This window comes from Rissa tridactyla, chromosome 1 (genome assembly GCF_028500815.1).
Source record: "Rissa tridactyla isolate bRisTri1 chromosome 1, bRisTri1.patW.cur.20221130, whole genome shotgun sequence".
NCBI classification, from domain to species: domain Eukaryota; kingdom Metazoa; phylum Chordata; class Aves; order Charadriiformes; family Laridae; genus Rissa; species Rissa tridactyla.
In genome coordinates, this window is record NC_071466.1 from 174,271,344 (window position 1) to 174,292,415 (window position 21,072).

General features: G+C 38.2%; 1 protein-coding gene across 2 annotated transcripts in view; it reads right to left on the reverse strand.

Moving 5' to 3' along the window:
• Window positions 1–263: 263 nt before the first annotated feature.
• TMTC2 (transmembrane O-mannosyltransferase targeting cadherins 2) overlaps window positions 264–21,072 on the reverse strand; it is a 193,696-nt gene continuing 172,887 nt past the window's right edge. For both annotated transcript variants that reach the window (XM_054207348.1, XM_054207339.1), the window contains exons 5-8: window positions 14,603–14,688; window positions 13,584–13,768; window positions 11,805–11,883; window positions 264–409 (exon numbers count right to left, since the gene is read on the reverse strand). In XM_054207348.1, coding sequence (XP_054063323.1) covers window positions 279–409; window positions 11,805–11,883; window positions 13,584–13,768; window positions 14,603–14,688 — 481 coding nt within the window. In that variant the 3' untranslated portion in view covers window positions 264–278. The remainder of the gene's footprint in view (window positions 410–11,804; window positions 11,884–13,583; window positions 13,769–14,602; window positions 14,689–21,072) is intronic.

A 21,072-nucleotide genomic window follows, 5' to 3' on the forward strand; every position in this document is an offset into this window, starting at 1 on the left:
GTATCATTACTTGTGATCTAGACTACTTATAATAAAGGCTTTTTCAATCAGAGAACTCCTACACTATTGTAACTGTTTTCTTCCAGCACAGAGGTGGCGATATTTCAGGAATGGATGCAATATTTCACAAAAAAACGACACTGTCAAAATCCTTAATTAAAAGGCGTGACTAAAATAGCATGGCAAATAGGGCTATAAGCAATTTTTAGGCCAAAGTCTTCTTGTCCCTTTACCTCATCTACTCAAAGGGCCTGGGACCAGCTCCCAGGAGCTGCTGATTAACTCACCGTCAGAGCCAGCAATTTTCCGTAGGTGAGATGGGCTGGAATGTGGTCGCTCTTGGATCGCAGTGACTCCACGTACCAGCGCTCTGCTTCTGGCAGCCGGCTCATTCTCATATAGGCTTCTCCTACAGGGTGAAACAAATGCTAGTGAGAATGCCCAAAATTTCTCAAGGCTTCCATAATTTATTATCTCATTTATAATTTGCTATGTATTAAATGACCAGAGATCTTGAAAAGGGTGAAGCGCTTTGAACACCTGCAATGACACATACCCCAAAAAAGCCTTACAGACACTTGAGGGAAGATACTGAGTTATTGCCTTATTAGGGCTGAAAGAGCATGGTTGAGATGAAAGTCTTGTTGGAACAGAATTGCACGAGAGAGCTCCAGCTGCTAAGTTTCAGTCAGAAGTCTCAAAGTAACAAAAACTTCATCACATCTACTGTAGAAAAGTTACTTTTCTTCCATCAGTCTACATTTCACAGCATGGAATGGTAGGGAGAATATGAAAAGTGTTTGCCTTTAAACATAATACATCCAGAACTTAGATTTTTTTAAAAAACTAGGAAAGGTTAAGAGTCCTGAAAATTGGAGGGAGGGGCAAGACATTAAAAACTTAATCTCTAAATGTAGTTAAATTAGGTCATGTGCCACAATTAGTTTAAATTAGAATATAACATCCATAATTTTAAAATTGCTAGTCGTAAGAAGTCACGTACGAAATGACCAAAATTGTACATTTTTCAAAGTGAAATCCTTTACTATGAGAAGCTGAGGCAGGCAATATTGAAGAACAGATGAATGGGATGTCAGAAAGCCATATACTGTGGTACAGATAATTGTAGTCTTGAAGTTTCTGAGAAAGAATTTAGCATACAAAGAAGCAGCTTCTCCAAGAAGCAAACCACCAAATTTTGCAAAGGCTGGAAAGCAATAGCAAGCATGTAATGGTGAAGAGCAGCAGCTTTCAGATTAATACCTTGCATTTACACAGCTCTTTCATGAGGGATATAACTGTGCCCTTGCCCAAGCCAAAGACAGACCAAAAATGCCTACAGGAGAGCCAGCATTTCATAATCTCCCAGCTGATTAATTCCAAATAAATGGCTAAGTTTCTTCCCAAAATTATGATGTCACAGTTTATCCAGTGCCACCACTGGAGGATCAAGAGAGGACTACAGCTGACCAAAGTAGAGGTCAGCTAAGGCTGTTGCCAGCTGAGTCACTGCTTCCAGTTCTGGATTACATGGAAATTAATAGCTTTGAGGGCATCAGGGAGAGAGAGAAAGACCAATGTTCTTTATTCAAGCTTGAAGCCAACTACCACACCCCCAAAACTCAGAGAAAAAGGTGCCACCTACATGCTCAAAGACGTAAAATAGAAGGAACTCTTACCACGGGAGCTACTTTGAGTATCTACAGGGGATATGAAGTGGAATATGAGCTTAATACAAATCCTCAAAAAAAAAAAAATTAGGCCTAGGTCCAGGTTTGTTTGTTTGTTTGTTTTTATCTTTGTCAGCAGAGAGTAGGGATCCCAGGCAAAATGTGCCACATAAATTTGAGTTTCAGGAATTAAGGTGCAGTGCATGCAAAATGACCTAACCACAGCCTGCAGATATAGAGTCAGAAGTCACAAGTCACACTGAGCCAAGGCTAAGGGAAGCCAACGTGATTTTTATGAGCAAATACAGTATTTCCAAAATGGGGTGCAAGCCTGTAAATCTAGCAGACCAGGATTTCTAATTCAAGGATATACAGAGCATTCTGTACTCATGCACTGGTGTTCGTATCTGATTACATACACAGAAGTAGCTGATGTTTCAGTCCCAGAAGTACTCAAATCATTCTATTGCTGGTTACGGCCAAACTAAAAGAACAACTTAAAAAAATAACAAAACCAAGCAAACAGGAAAGATATCCCAAAAGAACACGAACACTCCCCAAAAACCAAAATCACATTGAGGGATATCAATGTCACTTGCATTTTTTTCACCATGTCAGCACTCACAAATAAGTGACGTAACATTACACCTTGTTATGCACAAAACAAAGTCATGAAGTCAAGTGTCGAAAGGATGGAAGAAGCCAGAACTCAAGCTATATGCTCCCCTCAACTCCTCTCCCTAGTAATACGCTTTATGGCAGAATGTTTAATTATTTGATTGCATACTATTTTTCCCATGAGCCCCTGCTTCATTTAGCATACAGGAAATGAGGAATCCATATTGCCCTTTCTTTTCTTAAAGTGGAAAATTCCAGCTCTTGGCAAAGTTTCAAGCAATTAACAACAAGATCCTTTAAAAAGTAATGTAAGCAGCCATAAGAGATGGAGTTATTATCTGCTGGTAGTATATGCTGAATGCACTGCCAAATTTAAAAAAGATCCAAGGTTCTCATCTACTTTCCATGATGGATTCTGATATAAAAAGAGATTAACATCTTCAGAGAACTGGCAAATTCAATTTTTAATACGTTTTAAGAGCTCAGCTACTTTACAAGTTAACCTCCTAAAACTTTGAGGGTATTTCTGAGTGGCACATCTAGAAATATATCAATCTAAATGTCAAACTGTAGAGAAAGGAATTTTATTCCCCTCTAGACTTTACAGGAATTCACTATAGCTGAACATTTTTTTTTTCTGAAGAGTCTGTTTTCTGCCCATAAGCCCCATATCATCAAGAACTGCTATATTATGAGCAATTAGAACATGTCATTACTGCAGAAGGAAGCACTGTTAGGGTGCCTGATAGTAATTTCATTTTCTAAATGATTTACAGTGACAATCCTATTTAAAAAGAAATCAAAGTAAGCTGAAAACTGGATATTAGGAAAAATTTTTACACTGAAGGGGTTATTAAGCATTGAAACAGGCTGCCCAGGGAAGTGGTTGAGGCACCATCCCTGGAGGTATTTAAAAGACGGGTAGACATAGTGCTTAGAGATATGGTTTAGTGATGGCTTTTGTCAGAGTTACATTGATGGTTGGACTAGATGATCTGAAAGGTCCCTTCCAACCTCAGCAAGTCTATGATTCTACAATTCTAAAGGCTCTGCCACTGCCATACTCAAAGACCAGAATAAAATCAAACATCTGCTAATTGAAGTCTTAGACTGATGCAATTTTAATAAAAGTTATTCCAGCTTAAGACAGTTTTCCAACAAAATGACAGAGAAAACATGTATGGATTGACTTCTGCCATTCAGGATGCATTTGGGTATTTGAGTGTTTGAGATTAAAATAAGAAAACAATATTTGTCATTTAAAATAGTGTATTTTTATAAACTTGCAACATGAATGATTTATTCATTAGGAAAATAACACAATGTCCATTGGCAGAAAACATGCAAACCAATGGTACTTGTGAGCAGGTTTCTATATTTACTTTAACAATTATTTAATTTGAAAAACCTTTCAAAACTCATGTTAAAAATCTGAAAGGTCATACACACAATTTATTAATGAAACTTGTCTGATCTATGATGTATTCTACTTTTCTACTAAAGGTAACAACAACAGAGAAAGAAATTCATGGCAGTGAAAACCTTAAGACATAAATTGACAGTTATTTCAGTTCCCTAATCCATATCAACATGCAGCCACGTGCAGCATTGCCTGCACGATGAGTGGTAGCAAGAAATTCAACAGCTAACTGGAGTAAAAGGAGACAAGTGAGGCATTCAAAAATGTTTCTAGTTTTACAGTTCAAACTAACATTTTCTGTTATTTATACAGCAATTCCTTAGCCTATTCCAAAATGAGGAACACAAATTATTTAATTGTAACTGTCATTTACTGATGTAGTACAAGAAAACACATTAATATGCAACTGAAGCACTTTATAAAGGAGTGTATACATACTTCATTAATACTTTATGACAAAGGAATGAGAAATGGGCTACCTTTTAACTAGATTTACACCACACACACTAAAATCCTGATACTCAAGTGGATTTTCTTTGCTATAGAGATAGACCAATTGCAAGACTACTTACCATCCTCCAAAGCAATATTTCCTCATAATCTTTGGGATTGAAAAATAATCTTTCAAAATAAAACAAAGAAGAAAAAACCAACAAATAAAACAACAACAAAACAACCTCTACTTAAATGACCCCAGGACAAATTAATTAAGTATAATTAAAGAACAATAACAGTCATATTAAATATTAAATATTTATATTAAATAGTAATACTAATAACGGATCAGCTTGCTAGCAGCTATTTCCCCTGAAAGGCTACCTTTATACTCAAGTGCAATATGAGCTTAATACAAATCCTCAAAAAAAAAAAAAAAAAAAACCCTTAAGATTTTCTACTACATATCACACATTGTTAAAAACCAAAATTAGGTACCGTTTACATGAACGTATGTTATATGGCTCTAGATTAACCTCTCATCTGCTGATTTCAGATTTGTTCTGTTTCCAATGCACATTGTCATACCAAGCAAAGGCCATCTCCTTGCAGGAGCACATTAGACTGATCTATGAGCAAGTACAACGAAACTATGGATGGAATAGCACTGTGCCTCTATAGGTGCCATGTACCCATACTTTCAGATTAAAAACATATGTCCCTCCTGTGGCCTTCCTCTTAGGATCCCAAAAGATGTTGTTGAAAAGACAACTGAAAAATTATCCCTGTGAAGGAGACAATGCAGGATAAATCCGCCTTACATCATCCTTGGGCATGTTCATTATCTGCCACTCAAATTGCTGGATGGTAAAAATGTAATATAGAAAATATAGAATTTGGCATTGACAAGAGCAGAAGTCAAAACAGAAAGGAAGATGAAGATGCACTTTGAAAAGGAAAATCTCTAATATATACATTCAGTGAGGAATTAAATTTCATTTTTCCATCATTTCTTTGAATTGGGAACATAAAGAGGTTGCCTTAGAAAATAATGGAGAGGTGTGCATCCCTGTGCACTACAATACCACAAGAGGGTTGTGTCTTTCATAATGCAACCGTGCAGCCTCATTGTGCAAATCAAGGCTGCAGATGCATTTAGCATAAATGCACCTCCCTAGATATATAACTTACTTCTTTCTTCCCTTAGGTACCGGTGCGTACAATAACATCGTAAATCTAGAAGCACAGTTTGATGTTATACTATACTGATGTTTAAGATATACTGCAGAAGATTAACAGTCTCGATGATAAATATGCAGTGCATGCACACATTCTCTGAAACAGCTGAAGCATGTGAACTTAATGAGCGTCAAGTTCTGCATAGACTAAGCATATTCTGTTTGGGGTTTTTTGACTTTTACAGAACAATCTCCTTCAAGATTCCAAGGAATGCATTGTATTTTAAGAGGGCTTTTGATGGATAGGAGTCAGTCCACATTTACTTGCGTTGAGCAGATTCTTATAGGACTCAATTAGCCAAAGCAAAGCCTTTGATCTGTTTTAATTAGACCACTAAGCTACTTTTGAAGGAAAATACCTAAGAGGAAAACAGATATATATGAAAGGCAAAATAAAATCAGTTGCAGCGTGGAACAGCATGGACTTTGCACAGCTGCTTCCTGTTGTACAAAGACTTCCAGTGAGAGAAGTACATTGACACAAATACAGGCATTGAGCTCACCTGACATAGATAATTTCGTTTTCATTTTCCAACAGATGTGCAACCAGCAGTAAATCATAAGAATTCATAACTGAACAAGTGATTGTAGTTTTTTCTTGCCTTTTACTTTACACACCTTTTAAAGATTATTATTTCGTCAGCAAAACATGGACATTATGCCAGTATAGGTTTCTTTAAAACACTCTTAATAGAAGCACTTTCCATTAGAATCATGCCTAACTGGGATCCTTGTAGTCCAATTTCAACATTGGACCATATTTTTGGTCTACAAACCTTCAATTATACTTATTTTCATACAAAACACCATATGTTTAAAATAAAAATGCATTTCAGGCTTAGACTCTTAGCTTTTTCACAATTCTGTCTAAGAAAACTCAAGCATTTCACATGAAATTATAGATCAACAGTCCAAAGAGATAAAACTAAAAAAACCTGAGAATCTGGGGAAAAAAAAAAAGCCTGGTCTCAAACATTGCATCCACTACCCCCTCAGCAACCCACTGCTGTAACCTTCATACCCAGCTTGAATGTCTCAAACAAAGTGAAAAAACAGGAGACATTGCAATCAGCCCAGAGATTTATATTCAGCTTTGGACAGCAGATATAAACTACCACAAAAGTCTCAGAGGGGGAAGAGTTAAAGTATCAGGATGGGAGCAGGGAGGGGGAGAGAAGGAAGCACAACCTTTTATTCCCATCACTATCGGAGTGGACTCCATTCTTTTTTCCCTAGAACGTATAATAAAATATACGTATGAAAGAAAAAAAACCCTTTTCTTGAATCAAACTAGTTTTAAAAGTTTGTAATGTAGACTTAGTAAGAAATTACCAGTAAAGATTCATGAGATGCACAGGAAGCACACTGATGACTGGAGCTCAGACAAGTGCAGGTACCACACTCTGCGTAAGTTATGATGTGAGATATGTATTTCACCGCTTAATCATCTTTGCCTCTTAAAAAGTAAGTCTTGCACAGCATGAACTGTAAAACTATACCAGCAAAAGTGTTTCTTGTGGTTCTAAACAATATCTAGAAGTAATTCAATAAAAAAGCATTTAATGGGACCAAGGGACAAATGGCATAGGAGCCTTAACAATATTAACAGGTTTGTACAAACAGCTACAGCCACCCAAAAGCATAATCAAATAAAGCGATAGTTATGTTATAATCATCAACAGAGAAAGTCTCTCTGCATGCTAAGCCTCTGTACTTATGATGCAAACCTCTGCACCAGATGTAAAATCTGGCTCCCCTTTCCTGTTCTGTACCTGGCTGCCACTTTTGTATGATTTGTTTTCTGTCCATGTCCAATGTAGCAGATTAGCAAGGAGAAATCTGAACTCTAATCTGCGCATCATTAACTGTATTCACTCCTGCAATGTTAGCTTCTTTTGTAACTTGCTTTTCTCATGAAAAATGTTTGTAAGGCTTTGCATTAAATGCATTTGAAAATAGACATTCAGATGTTAGCTGTCAAGGGCAGATGAAGTGTGATCAAGACATTTGTCTTTATGACAGCATCTTGCCAATCTAAACCTGAACAATGCCACCCCAACATCCTTCTTGTTACCGTTCAGTATTAAAATAAAGCCTCCATGGTCCACCTCACGCCACTTAACTGGCAAGAGTATGAATTACTGTAGCAGGTGGGCCAGTGTGGTTTTAAAAGCAATGTAATACAATCAACTGTACAATATCAGATTTCAAGGAACGCAAAAGACATCTAGAGCAGAGGCTGATCCTTAAGTAATCCTAATATTGGCATTAAAGTGTTCAAGATCCCACAGGGACCATTTTATCTTTTGACCCCAGGTTTTAATTGAAACTTTAAACAAAATATATTACCTATTTAATGCAGCTGAGCTGGACTCTGGCTTTTGTAGTGCATGTTGCCATGCCAAGCAAATTAATCTGTGTAACCTTAGCATGTACTTTTTAATTTACATCAAAGAAATATGACATAGAGAAAATAAATACCAAGCCAACCCTATACAGCTTGTTGAATAATTATTTTGATTCTAGTTTTAGAGTTTTAATTTTTAGCTGGTTTGGGTTCTTTAAAGAAAAAAAAAAAAAAAGAAAAGGTTTTACTTCTTGGTACAAAGCCAGAGAAACATATGGTTTCCTTAGCTGAGTTGTTGCACACCTGGCAAAATAAATCACAGCAACAGGAGACCAAAATCTACCCTGCAACTTTTCATATGCACAAGCTTAGAACGTCTGATGCTGGTCTTCTGGCCCTGCCTTTTGTACCATGAATAAAATGCAAAGTCAAAAGGATGGTTTGCTTCTTGAGGCCCAATACTACTTCTTCCTCTAAAAGGCAAGTTACTTAGAGTCTTAAAGGACAAGAGTCAGCCAGGCAAGTTGGCGCACCAGAGGAATGAGTCCATGGGCCTGTCAGAGAGAAAGGCCAATAGAAGCAAGCACAGGAAAAGAAGTGTAACGCAAACAGGGAAAGCAGGTGGTGTAAAGGCTTAACACTGCTGGAGTGTTAATGCTACTGCACTCAGAGCACTGGAGTTCAACCCCTAATTCAGTTTAAACAGTTTGTCTCCTGTTTATTCTCTTTTGAGTATGTCATATACATCATACAAGGAAACAAGCCTTCAGAAAATCTTCAATGAAATGATTGAATGATTTTTAAAAATTAGACAAAGCACTGTTTTCTTACATCACATGCCAATACCTAACACCGAACCAAGAAGAGTGATTGCCAGAGACTCAGAATGCATCAATCACAATGACAACTGCAGCAGGTAATCCTCAAACTGTAGCTATTCTGGGATTTAATGATAAACTGTGAAGACTTTTTCCACAGGTGCAGTGACAGGGAAGGACCCTTCCTTCCTGAGCAGATGGGGAGCGCTCCCCAGTTTTTCCCCTGTTCCTCCCCACCAATGAGTACACAGTGAGCGGGTACAGCTCAGAGTTAGGTTCACACAGTTCCAAGCACAGGAGACGGGACTGGCCAATTTCAGTTCCTCTAGTCTCCTTTTTAAAGGCAAGAAGTAGGCAGACAAGTTTGTGTAATGCTGTTCATCAAAGAAAGCATTATAGTGAATGGGTTTACAATTTTATCTTGAACATCAAACAGAAATAAACAATCCGGTTGGCCTTCGGGTGCCCAGTGAAAGCATATGAGCTGCAGAGCGGATGCACTCCTGATAATGGATTTCGTTGCCTTGTTCTCCTGTCACACCCGATGCAAAGAGATAACTGAATAGGTGTTTAGGATTTATCTCACACAAGTTGAGCTAGCAAGTCTAAGCTAGTCATCTTAGCCTCTTTTACAGAAGTGTGCTTGCAGGGGATTATTTGTATTATCTGAAATAGATGTCTAAGTCAGATGGGCTTAATTACTCCCCAGAGATATCTTTTTCTCTCGACACTATAAAGTGAGCTTAGCTACTACCAAGATCTGTCTTGTCATCTAACCTTTACACTATTACAGGTAGGAGAAACCAACTGCAGTCATGTACGCTCATGCAGACGCACTCAGGACAGCTTTAAACAAATCAGTCTGAGTCCTGCTGTTAATATGGCTACACTGCATTCAACTCAAGTCACTACCGAACTCTTTACGTAGCCTCTTGGATTGCCTTTGCAGCAGAGCCAACAAGCCACCCCTCAGCAAGTACTGTGAACCAAGTTCCGGTTTCCCTGCAACAGCTGCCATCACAACAGCAAACAAAATACAAATATATGCTACGTTAATAAGCTGTACTTTACAGAGCTCCATAATAGCCTGTTGCTCTTTGCAATAGGCTGAAAGGGGCTAAGGTAATCTTAGTTGACCCTAATTTGTTATGCCGCTAGGACATCCGTGAAGTGCCGGTAGCCGCCTAAAGCAAAGAGAAGCCAGAGTATGGGCTAAGCAGGGGAGGGAGGAAGTGTAGCAGCAGCCAAGCCCAGGCAAAGGACTAAGCTGTTTTTTGTGTTCACTATTGCTTTGTGAGTTAATAAATGCAAATCCCAGGAACAGAGTGAACTTGGACGTCACGGACTGTGCTTATAAAGGAAGCTGAGAAAGGCCTCCTGAACCTAAAAAAGTAACCAATGGGCAAAAAAGTAAAAAACTAAAGAATCTTACAGGTCGTAGTGGTTCTAAAGGGAGCACCTATTCACAGGAAAAGAAAAACGGTGGCACAGGCCTGCTTTGTGATGGAACAACCATCATGCTAGAAACAGCATTTACTTTACTTTTTCCAATTTCTGTACTTCTGAGGAGAACTTTTATTGGAATTGTGACATATATATCTGCACTAAAGAGGGCAGTCAAACTTCAGAGGGTTTCGCTGGAGCACTGCGGTTCTTCAGCAATCACTATAGAACACCAATAGCAAGCAGAGGCTTAACTCATGGAGTGGTGACCGTTGATAACCCCGCCAAATTTATCAGCAAATGCTGGTAAATAAAACTGATGAAACAATAGTTCAGCTAAGACTCCCTATGAAGAAAAGTACATGCAATAATCAACTTGTGCGTTCTAGGGATTTTAATCATTTGCATTAATCTGATAATGCTCAGCATTCAGGGAGAAGTAACTCTCCATGGAACTGTATGAACTGTTAAGGAAGTATTTATACTATTACTGACATTAGATACTTTATCACTGTGACAAGAGAAGTACTCAATTTAGCATTTACAGAGATTTGCAAACACGTAGCATCAGTTAACAACTACAGTTTTAGAATATTTTTTCCTATGTCCAAGTACTTGTAAGGAGCTAATAAAAGATGCCTTTCCTAATTAAGTAGTAGAGTGAGTGGTGCCTCCTTTCAACAACTGTGTCAAACCAATTGGTATCAACCAATATATTCCCTTGTATTTTAGGCATTGGGAGGGGGTAAAAAAAGGCACAAAATCCCACATGCTTCCTGTTGATCCTAATTGTTTCTACATACATTTCTAATTGCTCTACTTTAAACTACTTTAAAGGCATCTTACATTCTCTTCTGTTGCAGATAGGAGCTCACAGAGTCTACTGGGCCAGACACTGAGGTTGCTTAACACAAACACACGCCCTTTCAGAGAGAATTCCACTTAAAAGCACCTCTGGAGCAATGGAGAACCTGCCCTCTTGTTTCAGATCTTGTCAGATCTGAATACTATAAATAATAATCCATATTATCTTCTTTCTTTTATCTGTTTAATGTATCCTGTATAAAGATGCAATGAAGAACATGAGGACTTGGAATTAAAGAACAAAAAACCACCTCAGCTAAATTAATGTTACTTGCAGTACTCAAGAGACTCTGCTAAAATTTTAAGAACAAACAGCCTGGTCCTGAAAGAAGAATTCTCTCATTGTTGATGTCTAACTAATAGTACATGAGCTTGGAAAATAGTTTTTGGCACAACCTGAAAAAAAAAAATCCAACTATCTATCTCTCTGGGCCTATTTGGACATCTTCTTGGTTTACAAGGAAATTTAACATCCAACACCCACACTAAATTTTATGTTATTATCAATCTCACTCCATTTTCTATGAAGTAAATACAATTTCTTCTTAGTTTCAAAGACGGGAGATTTAAAAATGTGTATGAATTGAACAATGTCTCCAGGATAATGGATGAAATAAAAAAAATATGTATGAATTGCACAAGGTCTCCAAGATAGCGCATGAGAGATTCTGGAGGCAGAGAAAAACACCGTGCATTCTACATGTAAAAGTGCTGCATGGACACTCTTAAAAATGTCCAGTATCTAAGAGCCTCATAATTTATTGCATCTTATCCAGCATTACAGTTGCTGGCATTTAAGCTCTGAACCTGGTTTGGCTCATATCTACTGAAGGCAATTATTTTTGTTTTTATTAGCTAATTCATTTGAGCATCAGTTGCCTGGCAAAGCTCTTTTGTTCCACCCCGTCTTACTCCTCAAGTATCTTTCTGAAGCACTAACAACGTACTTACCCATCATGTTGTATAAGCTCTGTGGTGCAAACTGCCTTGGCATTTTTTGTATTGCTTCTTTGTAAACCGTCAGGGCATCCTGAAAAGAAACACACAAGTGGGACAGATCATTAGTAAAGAACCAAGTTCAAAAGCAGTCTTTCGCCTTTCACATATAAAGTAAAACCAAACTATCTTCCTTTCTCAAATGAAAGGTGCAAAGAGAAAGAAAACACATTGGTGTCATAAATATTACAGAAAGTTGACATTTCTCGTTTACAGAAGTTTTACCAAATTCAGTGAAGCTTATTGACAAGAGACGAAATTAGCTCCAATATTGCAGCTCTTTTTCCAGGTGGAAATAAAAGGAATATTTTTTTAAATCCTCAATGACTCACAAGTTTATAAACATATATAAAATTCTATAGGCTGTCAGAGAATATGAAATAATATGAAACTGCAGACAAAGGACTTTCTGATGACTAAGCTACAGTAAGTGACCTAAACATAAAGAAATCATTGTCTACTGCCAAGTAATAACAAAACATAATCCTCACAACTGAAGTCTGCTTCACAGAAAGAATGAGATAGACTATAGTGTCAAGAATGCCAAAATTGGATTCCCTTCACAAATGTGCTGTGCCTTGAATTACTTGATTACACATTTATGATTCATTCAGCACTTCGCATGCTTACTGGTCAGTCTGTTAGTTCTGCATCATTTCCTACATCATCCCATCGAACAGTCACTGCTTGTGAAGGCTGAAATATGCTTGAAAAAAAATCAAAGCTGGGTCAGACTGCACTGACCACAAGCAGAAATCTGATGGTTTATATTCTTAAAATCCCTTGCACCTCCCAGGCACTGCACTCCAACTCTACACTCTATCAGCCATGCAGACAACATGCTGCTGTTCTCTTATCTTTATGGATGTATTAGCTGTCTGTGTCTGCGTTTTAACCAATTAGTAACTGCCATCCGACAGAGCTGAATTCAGCAGACAGATGACAGAGAATCCATAGAGCCTGTGCATGCCTAATCTTAAACAGCTGAGGTAACTGTCACGGTCAGGAAGAGTTATATGGATCAAAATCATGCGTAACTCCTGTTATGAAGTATGCGTGGCAATGCAAAGACAGAATGACTTTCTTTCAAATATTGTTAAAGGTCAAAACTCAAGCGAATGTCCAGTTTTAGTAATTTCATCAGGGTGAATGGAGAGGAATCACAACAGTTACATTTGCACGCATAAATGAGATGGGATGGGTTTGGTGCAGTGTATGGTTACATTACTTAGGTCAAATTATCTGAAAATAGCACATAACAGGATGTTTTTAATCACTGAAATTTTGAATTATTTCAACTAGGTCTTATTTTTGGAGAGTCAAAAGCAAACATAATTGCATTTTTTCAACTAAAGATGGACTTACTCTATTTTGAATTAAAAAGCCAGTACACTTTAGGTTGGCTGGTCTGCAATCATAGAATGGTTTGGGTTGGAAGGGACCTTAAAGATCACCTAGTTCCAATCAGGCTATATCCTTTGCATACCAGCTATGGGGCAAAGCCAAAAAGAATGAGTTAACACATATCAGATGTGACCATTGCTAATGTTGATTCTGACGACAGAACATCACACTGCTAATTAACATCGTCACATCTGTGACTGTAGAGAAAAATGTTCTCTGTAGAGAATGCTAATCTTGATTTGGTGATTTTGAAAGCCTGGATGGAAGCAATAGGTATTATTTATATATGAAGGTTTTATCATGATATTGTAGACAAATATGGAGTCTTACCTCATAGTGTCCTTGTTCATGAAAAAGTTTTCCTAAATTATAAAGACAGCTAGTAACAGAGCTTTTATGAGCATGAGGATCTTTCAAATTTTCATCAGGGATCTCTGAACACTTCAGGAAAGTCCTCCTGGCTTCTTCTGTCTTCCCTTGGTTCATCAGGATAATACCGGTATTCAAATAGGCAGCTGTGAAGAGGGAAAAAACGTTATCTTTTAATGGGGTTCCATTATGTTTGATCTGATCTTTGTTTTACTTCAAAGTAGTATCTGAAAGACATCCCACAGTTATCTAATTTGGCTTTTGTATATAGATCAATTACTGGTGTAAAGGGGAACATATAAAAGGAAAAAGTTCAGAGACAAGGAAAGGAGAAAGTAGCTACAAAGACTGAGGAAGGAAGAAAGGGAACACTGTTCCGCAGGGTGCTCCTTTTCAGTCCTTGTCTGAAATGTTACAAAAATATATACATATATTTATACATATATATGTGTATGTGTATATATGCATATATAGAAGTCTCAATACTTAAGCTACAAAACATTCAGCAATCTTAAAAAGCACCCACTTAATTTTGGAACCGATGACGGGCAACATCCTATGGATTATTTCCCATTTCCCTTAGGCAAGAAAGGGAAAATGAAAGGTCTTAAAAAGTATTATTTGTATTATTTACCCGCACCACACACCATAAAAATCAGGGACTGGCTGTAAGAAACAGAAAACAGGAGCCTGAAAATTTGGGCAATAGAACCTATGGCTCACCACCCCAGCTCAGAAGCATTTTGGGTTCTACCGGTACTGCCCAGTGTTAAATCATTATCTGCTTCTTCCCTGCACCACATGAAATGTAGTCATTGACTAATAAACACGTGCTTTCAACTGAAAACGTGCACAATTTTACCTTTTGCTTTCTGAATTAAAAACTTCTGCAAAAAAAGAAAGTGTTATTAAGGAGCAGGAAGATTTCCTTAAAAAACAACAGTCAATGTTATGCAAGCTTGTATAGTTGAAATACTTACAAGCTAGTGTGGGTCTGCTACCAATTGCCAGTTTATAGTAATGCAATGCCTCTGAAAACCTGCTGTTTTCCTGAAGAAGTAATCCCCTGCATAAGGACAAAAAAAAAAAAAAAAAAGAGAGAGAGAGAGGAGGTTACTGCCAAGAGTAACTTCAAAATAAATATTAAAAACAAAACTAAGTTAAGAAAGAAAAATATGCTGACTGGTATTTCAGAGATGTAACAACTCTGCATGTTACTAACAATTCAGTGGGAAAATTATTTTGTCTGAAAACAGGATTAATTCACAGACATCAGGTGCATCCATATGGCTTTAACAAAGCAGATGTTAAATGCAATAGTTTTGACTTCCTTGGAAACCAGTAGACTGGGAGACATTTTAAAGCGGATGGGAGCATGGTGGAGCTATTTGCAACTAAGTCATTCATGTTTAGCCTGGTCTTTTCTTGACTTGAAATAAGCCAGTCTTTTTTAAATGCACAATAAAGTGAATCACCTAACACTTCACATGTATTACCCTAACCAGCCCTTGTTGAGCAATTTCACTAGATTATTCATCATATGGCTAAGCACCTACATCAGTTCATTTTTTTCCTGTCTTTGTGCTCCAAACAAATTTAACAACTGAAGAGGTATCTGAAGTGGTACAAAAATTGGTACCAAATACTTGCAGTTCTCAGTTAGTTTCATAGTCCATGAACTTTAATTAAAGCTTTTAAGACAAGCATTCTTGTGAATTATAAATTACACCAGCCACCCACAAATTTCTGAGAAATAAGTCGTCTGGACATCGTTGACATGAATTCACAATTGTATGCTTAAAAGAATGCTCAAAGCATTACAGTTTCCAAAGTTTTGAGACTGAAAAAAGCATATGCAACTGTATTAAAATCACAAAGATTTAAAAATCCCGAAAAATCACTAATTTCAGAGTGCAGACTCAGAACTTATTATCCAGTGGTAGTTGTCCCTCTTCATATATCTCAAAGTAGCCATGAAAAAATAAACGTAACTATCTCTTTTAGGTGGGAGGGTTATCACATCTATTTGCGGTTTCCTTAACCTACAGCAATTTTCTCTTCTTCCTCTATGCTTTTATCTGCCGATAGCATTTTGAACTGCAAAGAGGTTGGACTTTTTCCATCTCCAGTCTCTAACCAGAGAAGCATTCAGGATACTTCCTGGCATGGCACCAAGGTTTTTAAGTAATGTTGAGCATCTCGCAGCTGGCAAGATGTATGATCGTCAGGATAGAAATAACATTTTCTAAATTTTCTAGAACCTGAATTTTGTTTACTTTAAAAACTTTTTTAGACTGCAATTACTCCAAGGAAAGTTATTATTATTATTATTACTACTATTATTATTATTATTATTATGGGATTTTGATCCAGTTTTCTATTGATAGCAGTAGAATTAGCATAAAAATAAATGAGTTGCATGGTCTGACATTTAAGCTGCTTCTTACTTTTTTAAAAAACAAAACCACAATTTTGCGACAAATTTATCAAAGAAATTCCATTCTTATTTTAGTTCTGGAATAAATAATTTCACATATTAAGAGAAGCAATACAGTAATTGGTCAACTTGAACAAAATAATAGATAACTTTGGTAAATGTATGACATTTGTGCTTTTTGATTAAAAGAACTTTTATTTATACTTATTACCAAATTAATCTTCTGTGTTCACTACATGCACTAATACTAGCACTTTTGATTAATTACTTGATATTTCAAAGTGGGATTTTTTTTCTACTCCTCTTCCAGAAGACTTTTTTTTTTCTTGTAAAAGTTGTTCCATTAACAGACAATTTCTTGCACACACATGCACACATTTTTATATATACATGTATATATATTTAAAACCCCAAGCTGCAGATGCAAGACTGAATGCTAAATTCCAGCAAATAATTAATGTTTTATTTCTATTTGTTATGAGGATTGGTAGAAGAAAAAAAAGAAAAAAAAAAATTATATAATCTAAATAAACCTTGACAAGGCATGAAACTGCCTCTTCTCCTTGTGAAATTGGTCCTGATTGATCGCTGGTTTTCCCTGTGGCTTCTGACAGTAGAAAAATTACTAGATTTATGAGCCTCTAGTTCTAGTTTCAGATTAAACAAAGTCAGGAAAAGGCTTAAAGGAAAATTAAAAAAGAATTTATTTAGTTGAATACAATTAACACTTAGAGGGGGTATGCTTCTAAGAGACAACTGGCTCGGATGTTCACCTCTGAAGGAATAAACAGTTATGCCAATAGATAAAAAGTTAAAATGATGAACGTTGCATTAAACTGGCAAAGCATTCCTGAATTTACAGTGAATATTAGAAGGTTCAAAGAGCAGATATATTTCACTTCCAAGATGAAAAAATCAGATCCTCTCTAGTTTTAAGCCCAAACAAAATGCAGGCATATAAACAGGCTCACCAACCTCTACCAAATTACTCACAAGATGCAACTAAAACTAAAACCAAACGCTTCAAATTTCGTTACTGCCAAAATGAATACTGCCTGTGAAATGTCCTACTTGTCTTTTCAGAGCATGTATTATAATCCCGGTCTCCAACTACATTATTGTTCACTATTATTTCCACAAGTCTACTGTCTCATTTACCACACAGAAGGAATATAAATGAGCGATAGTTCAACGTTTGCTTTTGTCTCCAGTTTCTACAAGCAAAAAACCACCACCTTCTTATAAATATTTACCTTTTTGAGCAAAACACAAAATAAGCACCAGGACCAAATGACGAACTACCACTACAATTAGCTCAAGAAAATCTCCAAGTCCTCAGGTCCTATATTCATCTTTCCATTGCTGCATTTCACAGCTTCTAAGCCGCGCTAAATCATGCTGATTTTCAGCTAGGCATTACATCCGAGGTACACCCCCGAGGTTCTGAGAAACAACGCAGTTCAGCCTTGCTACTGCATTGCTAAATCACTGGACGTGGTCAGCAGAGACAGCAGGGCCCGTCGAAGGAACAAGAGCCCAAGGGAAGGGCCCTGGGAGCAGAGCAGGGATCTCCTTCTCAAGGCTCTCTGCCAGCTGCTCCAGCAACGCCGAGTTCAGGCAGCAAACCCCGGGGCTGCCTCTGAAAGTGGTTGGGCCTGAAAATTGTTCACCACTGTCAAGACAAACACGAATCAGAGACATGGGCTCAACTGAGTAATATCTGAAGGGAAAGTGTCCTTCACTTCATGGCTGTAAAGAGGTCATTAGAGCAAATACTACCAAAAGAGCCTGTTCAGAACTTGAAGTTCTTTCCAAAGAAACCGAGAGGTTGAACTCAACTACCTTTGCAGCCTTTTAAGTTATATTAACAACTCTTCAACCTTCAACAAGCTTCAACTGGAGGTTTGATTATATGTTCTTTCCTTCTCCTTCAAAAATAGGTCAAGTATGGGTTATTTTGCCACTGAAACACTTCCTTTTTCATTTAGAGTCTCTTTCACTTCAGAACAGAGGCCAAAGCCAAGAGAGGAAAGTTTGATATGTCTCCTATGTCTTATTTTCACATGCTTTAGAATTTACTATATTTCATCTAGAGAATTTTCATCAGATACTCTAAGTTACTTCAAAATCACTAAAAATAAAACTGAAGTGTCTTTATAAAGATACATTAAGGGCAAAATTTGAAATACAACTTTTCTATGCCAATTCAACTAGAATTGTGAAACATCCTTCAAGCAAACTGACCATGGTTGTACAGAAAGAACTTGTAGTGTCATAAACTGGGAACTAACAGCTCCATAATTACCATAGTCAGCTAGGCTTGCAAGAAACGAGCTGACTAGCTATAGAATAGAGAAGCATGGACAGAGGCAGATGAAATGAAACCCAAGGCAAATAACAATGAAAGTCCATGACCTCCTTGAAGTTCTTAGCATCTGTTGTTTAGCCCCACTTTGATAGTTTCAATTCCTTCCTTCCTTCCTTGGACAACCCATTTCCCTCCAACTGATTGCTAGGGTTGAAGTCAGCAACTGGCAATGGCAGATGGAGTGTGGGCTTCCTCGTCTAGTGGCTCTCAAACCTTTTAGACAAAAACTAGTTCCCTTCCCCTCACCTGGAAAGAAGTGACAACAGATTAATGGTGAGTCTGTAAAAAATGGTAAACTCTTTCTAAAAAAGGCTTGGTGCATGCATATTTCCATCTTTTTTTTTTTTTTGTGGGGAGAAAAAAAAGACTAAACGTTTAGCCAAAACTTTACAACTTGTCTAGCAAATTTATCTAATTGCAGAATCAAATAATTTAAAGTTTGTTTGTCATACTAATTACTATGCTTTATTACACTGAAGACATCTTTGAAAAGTTCAGGGTACATTTGTAAAGCTCAACAAATGTATAGTTCTATTCCATTTCCTTTTAAAGGAGACAGTTGATTTTCACCTCACATTGCCGCTTCCTTTGCCTATAGCAAATACGCGGGGGGGGGAAAGTTTGCTCTGAATGACCAGTTTCTACATGCAGAGAAATAACATCCCTCAGCTGGAGTTCACACCGTGCAGGCACTGCCAAGTATTCAGTAACTCACTGCTCCCAGTGGTCTGCATAAGGAAGTTCCTCCTTGCGGTGGGTTGACCCCAGCTGGATGCCAGGTGCCCACCAAAGTCACTCTATCACCCCTACTCCTCAGCTGGATAGGAAGAGACAAAATATAACAAAAAGCTTGGGGGTCGAGATAAGGACAGGGAGATCACTCAGCGATTACTGTCACGGGCAAAACAGACTTGAGTTGGGGAAAATAAATTTAATTTATTACCAATCCAATCAGAGTAGGGTAATGAGACATAAAAACCTAAATCTTAAAACACTTCCCCTCTCCACTCCCCATTCTTCCCAGGCTCAATTTCACTCCTGATTTTCTCTACCTCCTCCCCTCAAGCAGTGCAGCAGAACAGGGAATGGGGGTTCTGGTCAGTTCATCACACATTGTTTCTGCTACTCCTTCCTCCTCAGGAGAAGGACTCCTCACACTCTTCCCCTGCTCCAGGGTGGGGTCCCTCCCAAGGGAGACAGTTTTCCATGAACTTCTCCAATGTGAGTCCTTTCACGGGATGCAGTCCTTCAGCAACAGTCCACTCCAGCATGGGTCCCCCACAGGGTCACAAGTCCTGCCAGAAAACCTGCTGCAGTGTGGGCTCCTCTCTCCACAAGGCCACAGGTCCTGCCAGGAGCGTGCTCCAGCATGGGTTCTCCACAGGGTCACAGGCCTCCTTCAAGTATCCACCTGTCCTCCATGGGCTCCACCGTGGACCTTCACGGGCTGCAGGGGGACAGCCTGCCTCACCATGGTCTTCACCATGGGCTGCAGGGGAATCTCTGCTCCAGTGCCTGGAGCACCTGCACCTCCTCCCCCTCCTTCTTCACTTACCTTAGTGTCTGCAGACTTGTTTCTCTACCTCTTCTCTTCTGGTTGCTGTCACGCAGGCATTTTTCCCCCTTTTTTAAATATGTTATCACAGAGGTGCTATCACCATCGCTGATGGGCTCAGCCTTGGCCAGCAGTGGGTACATCTTGGAGCTGTCTGGCATTGGTCCTAGTGGACATGGGGGAAGCTTCCACCAGATTCTCACAGAAGCCACCCCTGTAGCCCCGCCCCCTGCTGCCAAAACTTTGCCATGCAAGCTAAATACCCTCCTATAGCCAACAGTGAATCTGTTCTTGATGTGCCTTTCCCCCTCTTTGTTCGCACCTCAAAATGATAACTGCTCTTTGGAGATTGCTGGCAGAGGGGAGAAGGAGCAGACTGAAAGAATACAAAAGGAGTGATACAGTGCAAAGCGCTGAACATAAGCCAGTGCTGGAGCAGAGCAACTGGCATGTGCCGAGTACGCACCTATCTTTTGTAGTTACAGAGACACAAAGCCTTCCTTCTTCCTTAGACAAGGATGAACAAAGGAAAGCACGCCCTTGAAATAAGGATGCTTGACACAGAAGAGTAAGCTCAAATGATAAACTTGGATGATGAGCTTAAAGTATTCTGGCACTTTTTAATAAACTTTCTACAGTTGCTAAGAATACCAAGCTAAATAAACAAAAGAGCATAACCCTAAAACACCCCCCAAAAAATGAAACACAGGAGCAATTGCTTGAAGTTTGTAGTTCCAAAACATCATCTTCTCTCCAGTCATGCAACATGCAACTTCCTTTCAAAGAAAGTTTACTGACATAACTGGGAAAATGTAAAGTCTATCAGACGGAAGGAGGGTGGGGAGTCAGTCAGTGCCTCCTTTAGCCTAGTAAGACAAGTACTGCGGAAAAATAATTTCTGTCTAGAAACACATGAGGATGAAATTACTTGGATAAGAAAATGCTACTTAAACCACAGGACAAAAAGTAAACGTTTATAAATTTTCCACGAATTAATTTAGGATTAATTAGGAGACAAGTTCTATCACAGTAGCAAGATTCTGGAACAACCTTACAACAGGATTTTTTTGGCCTCCATTGCTTCTAGCTA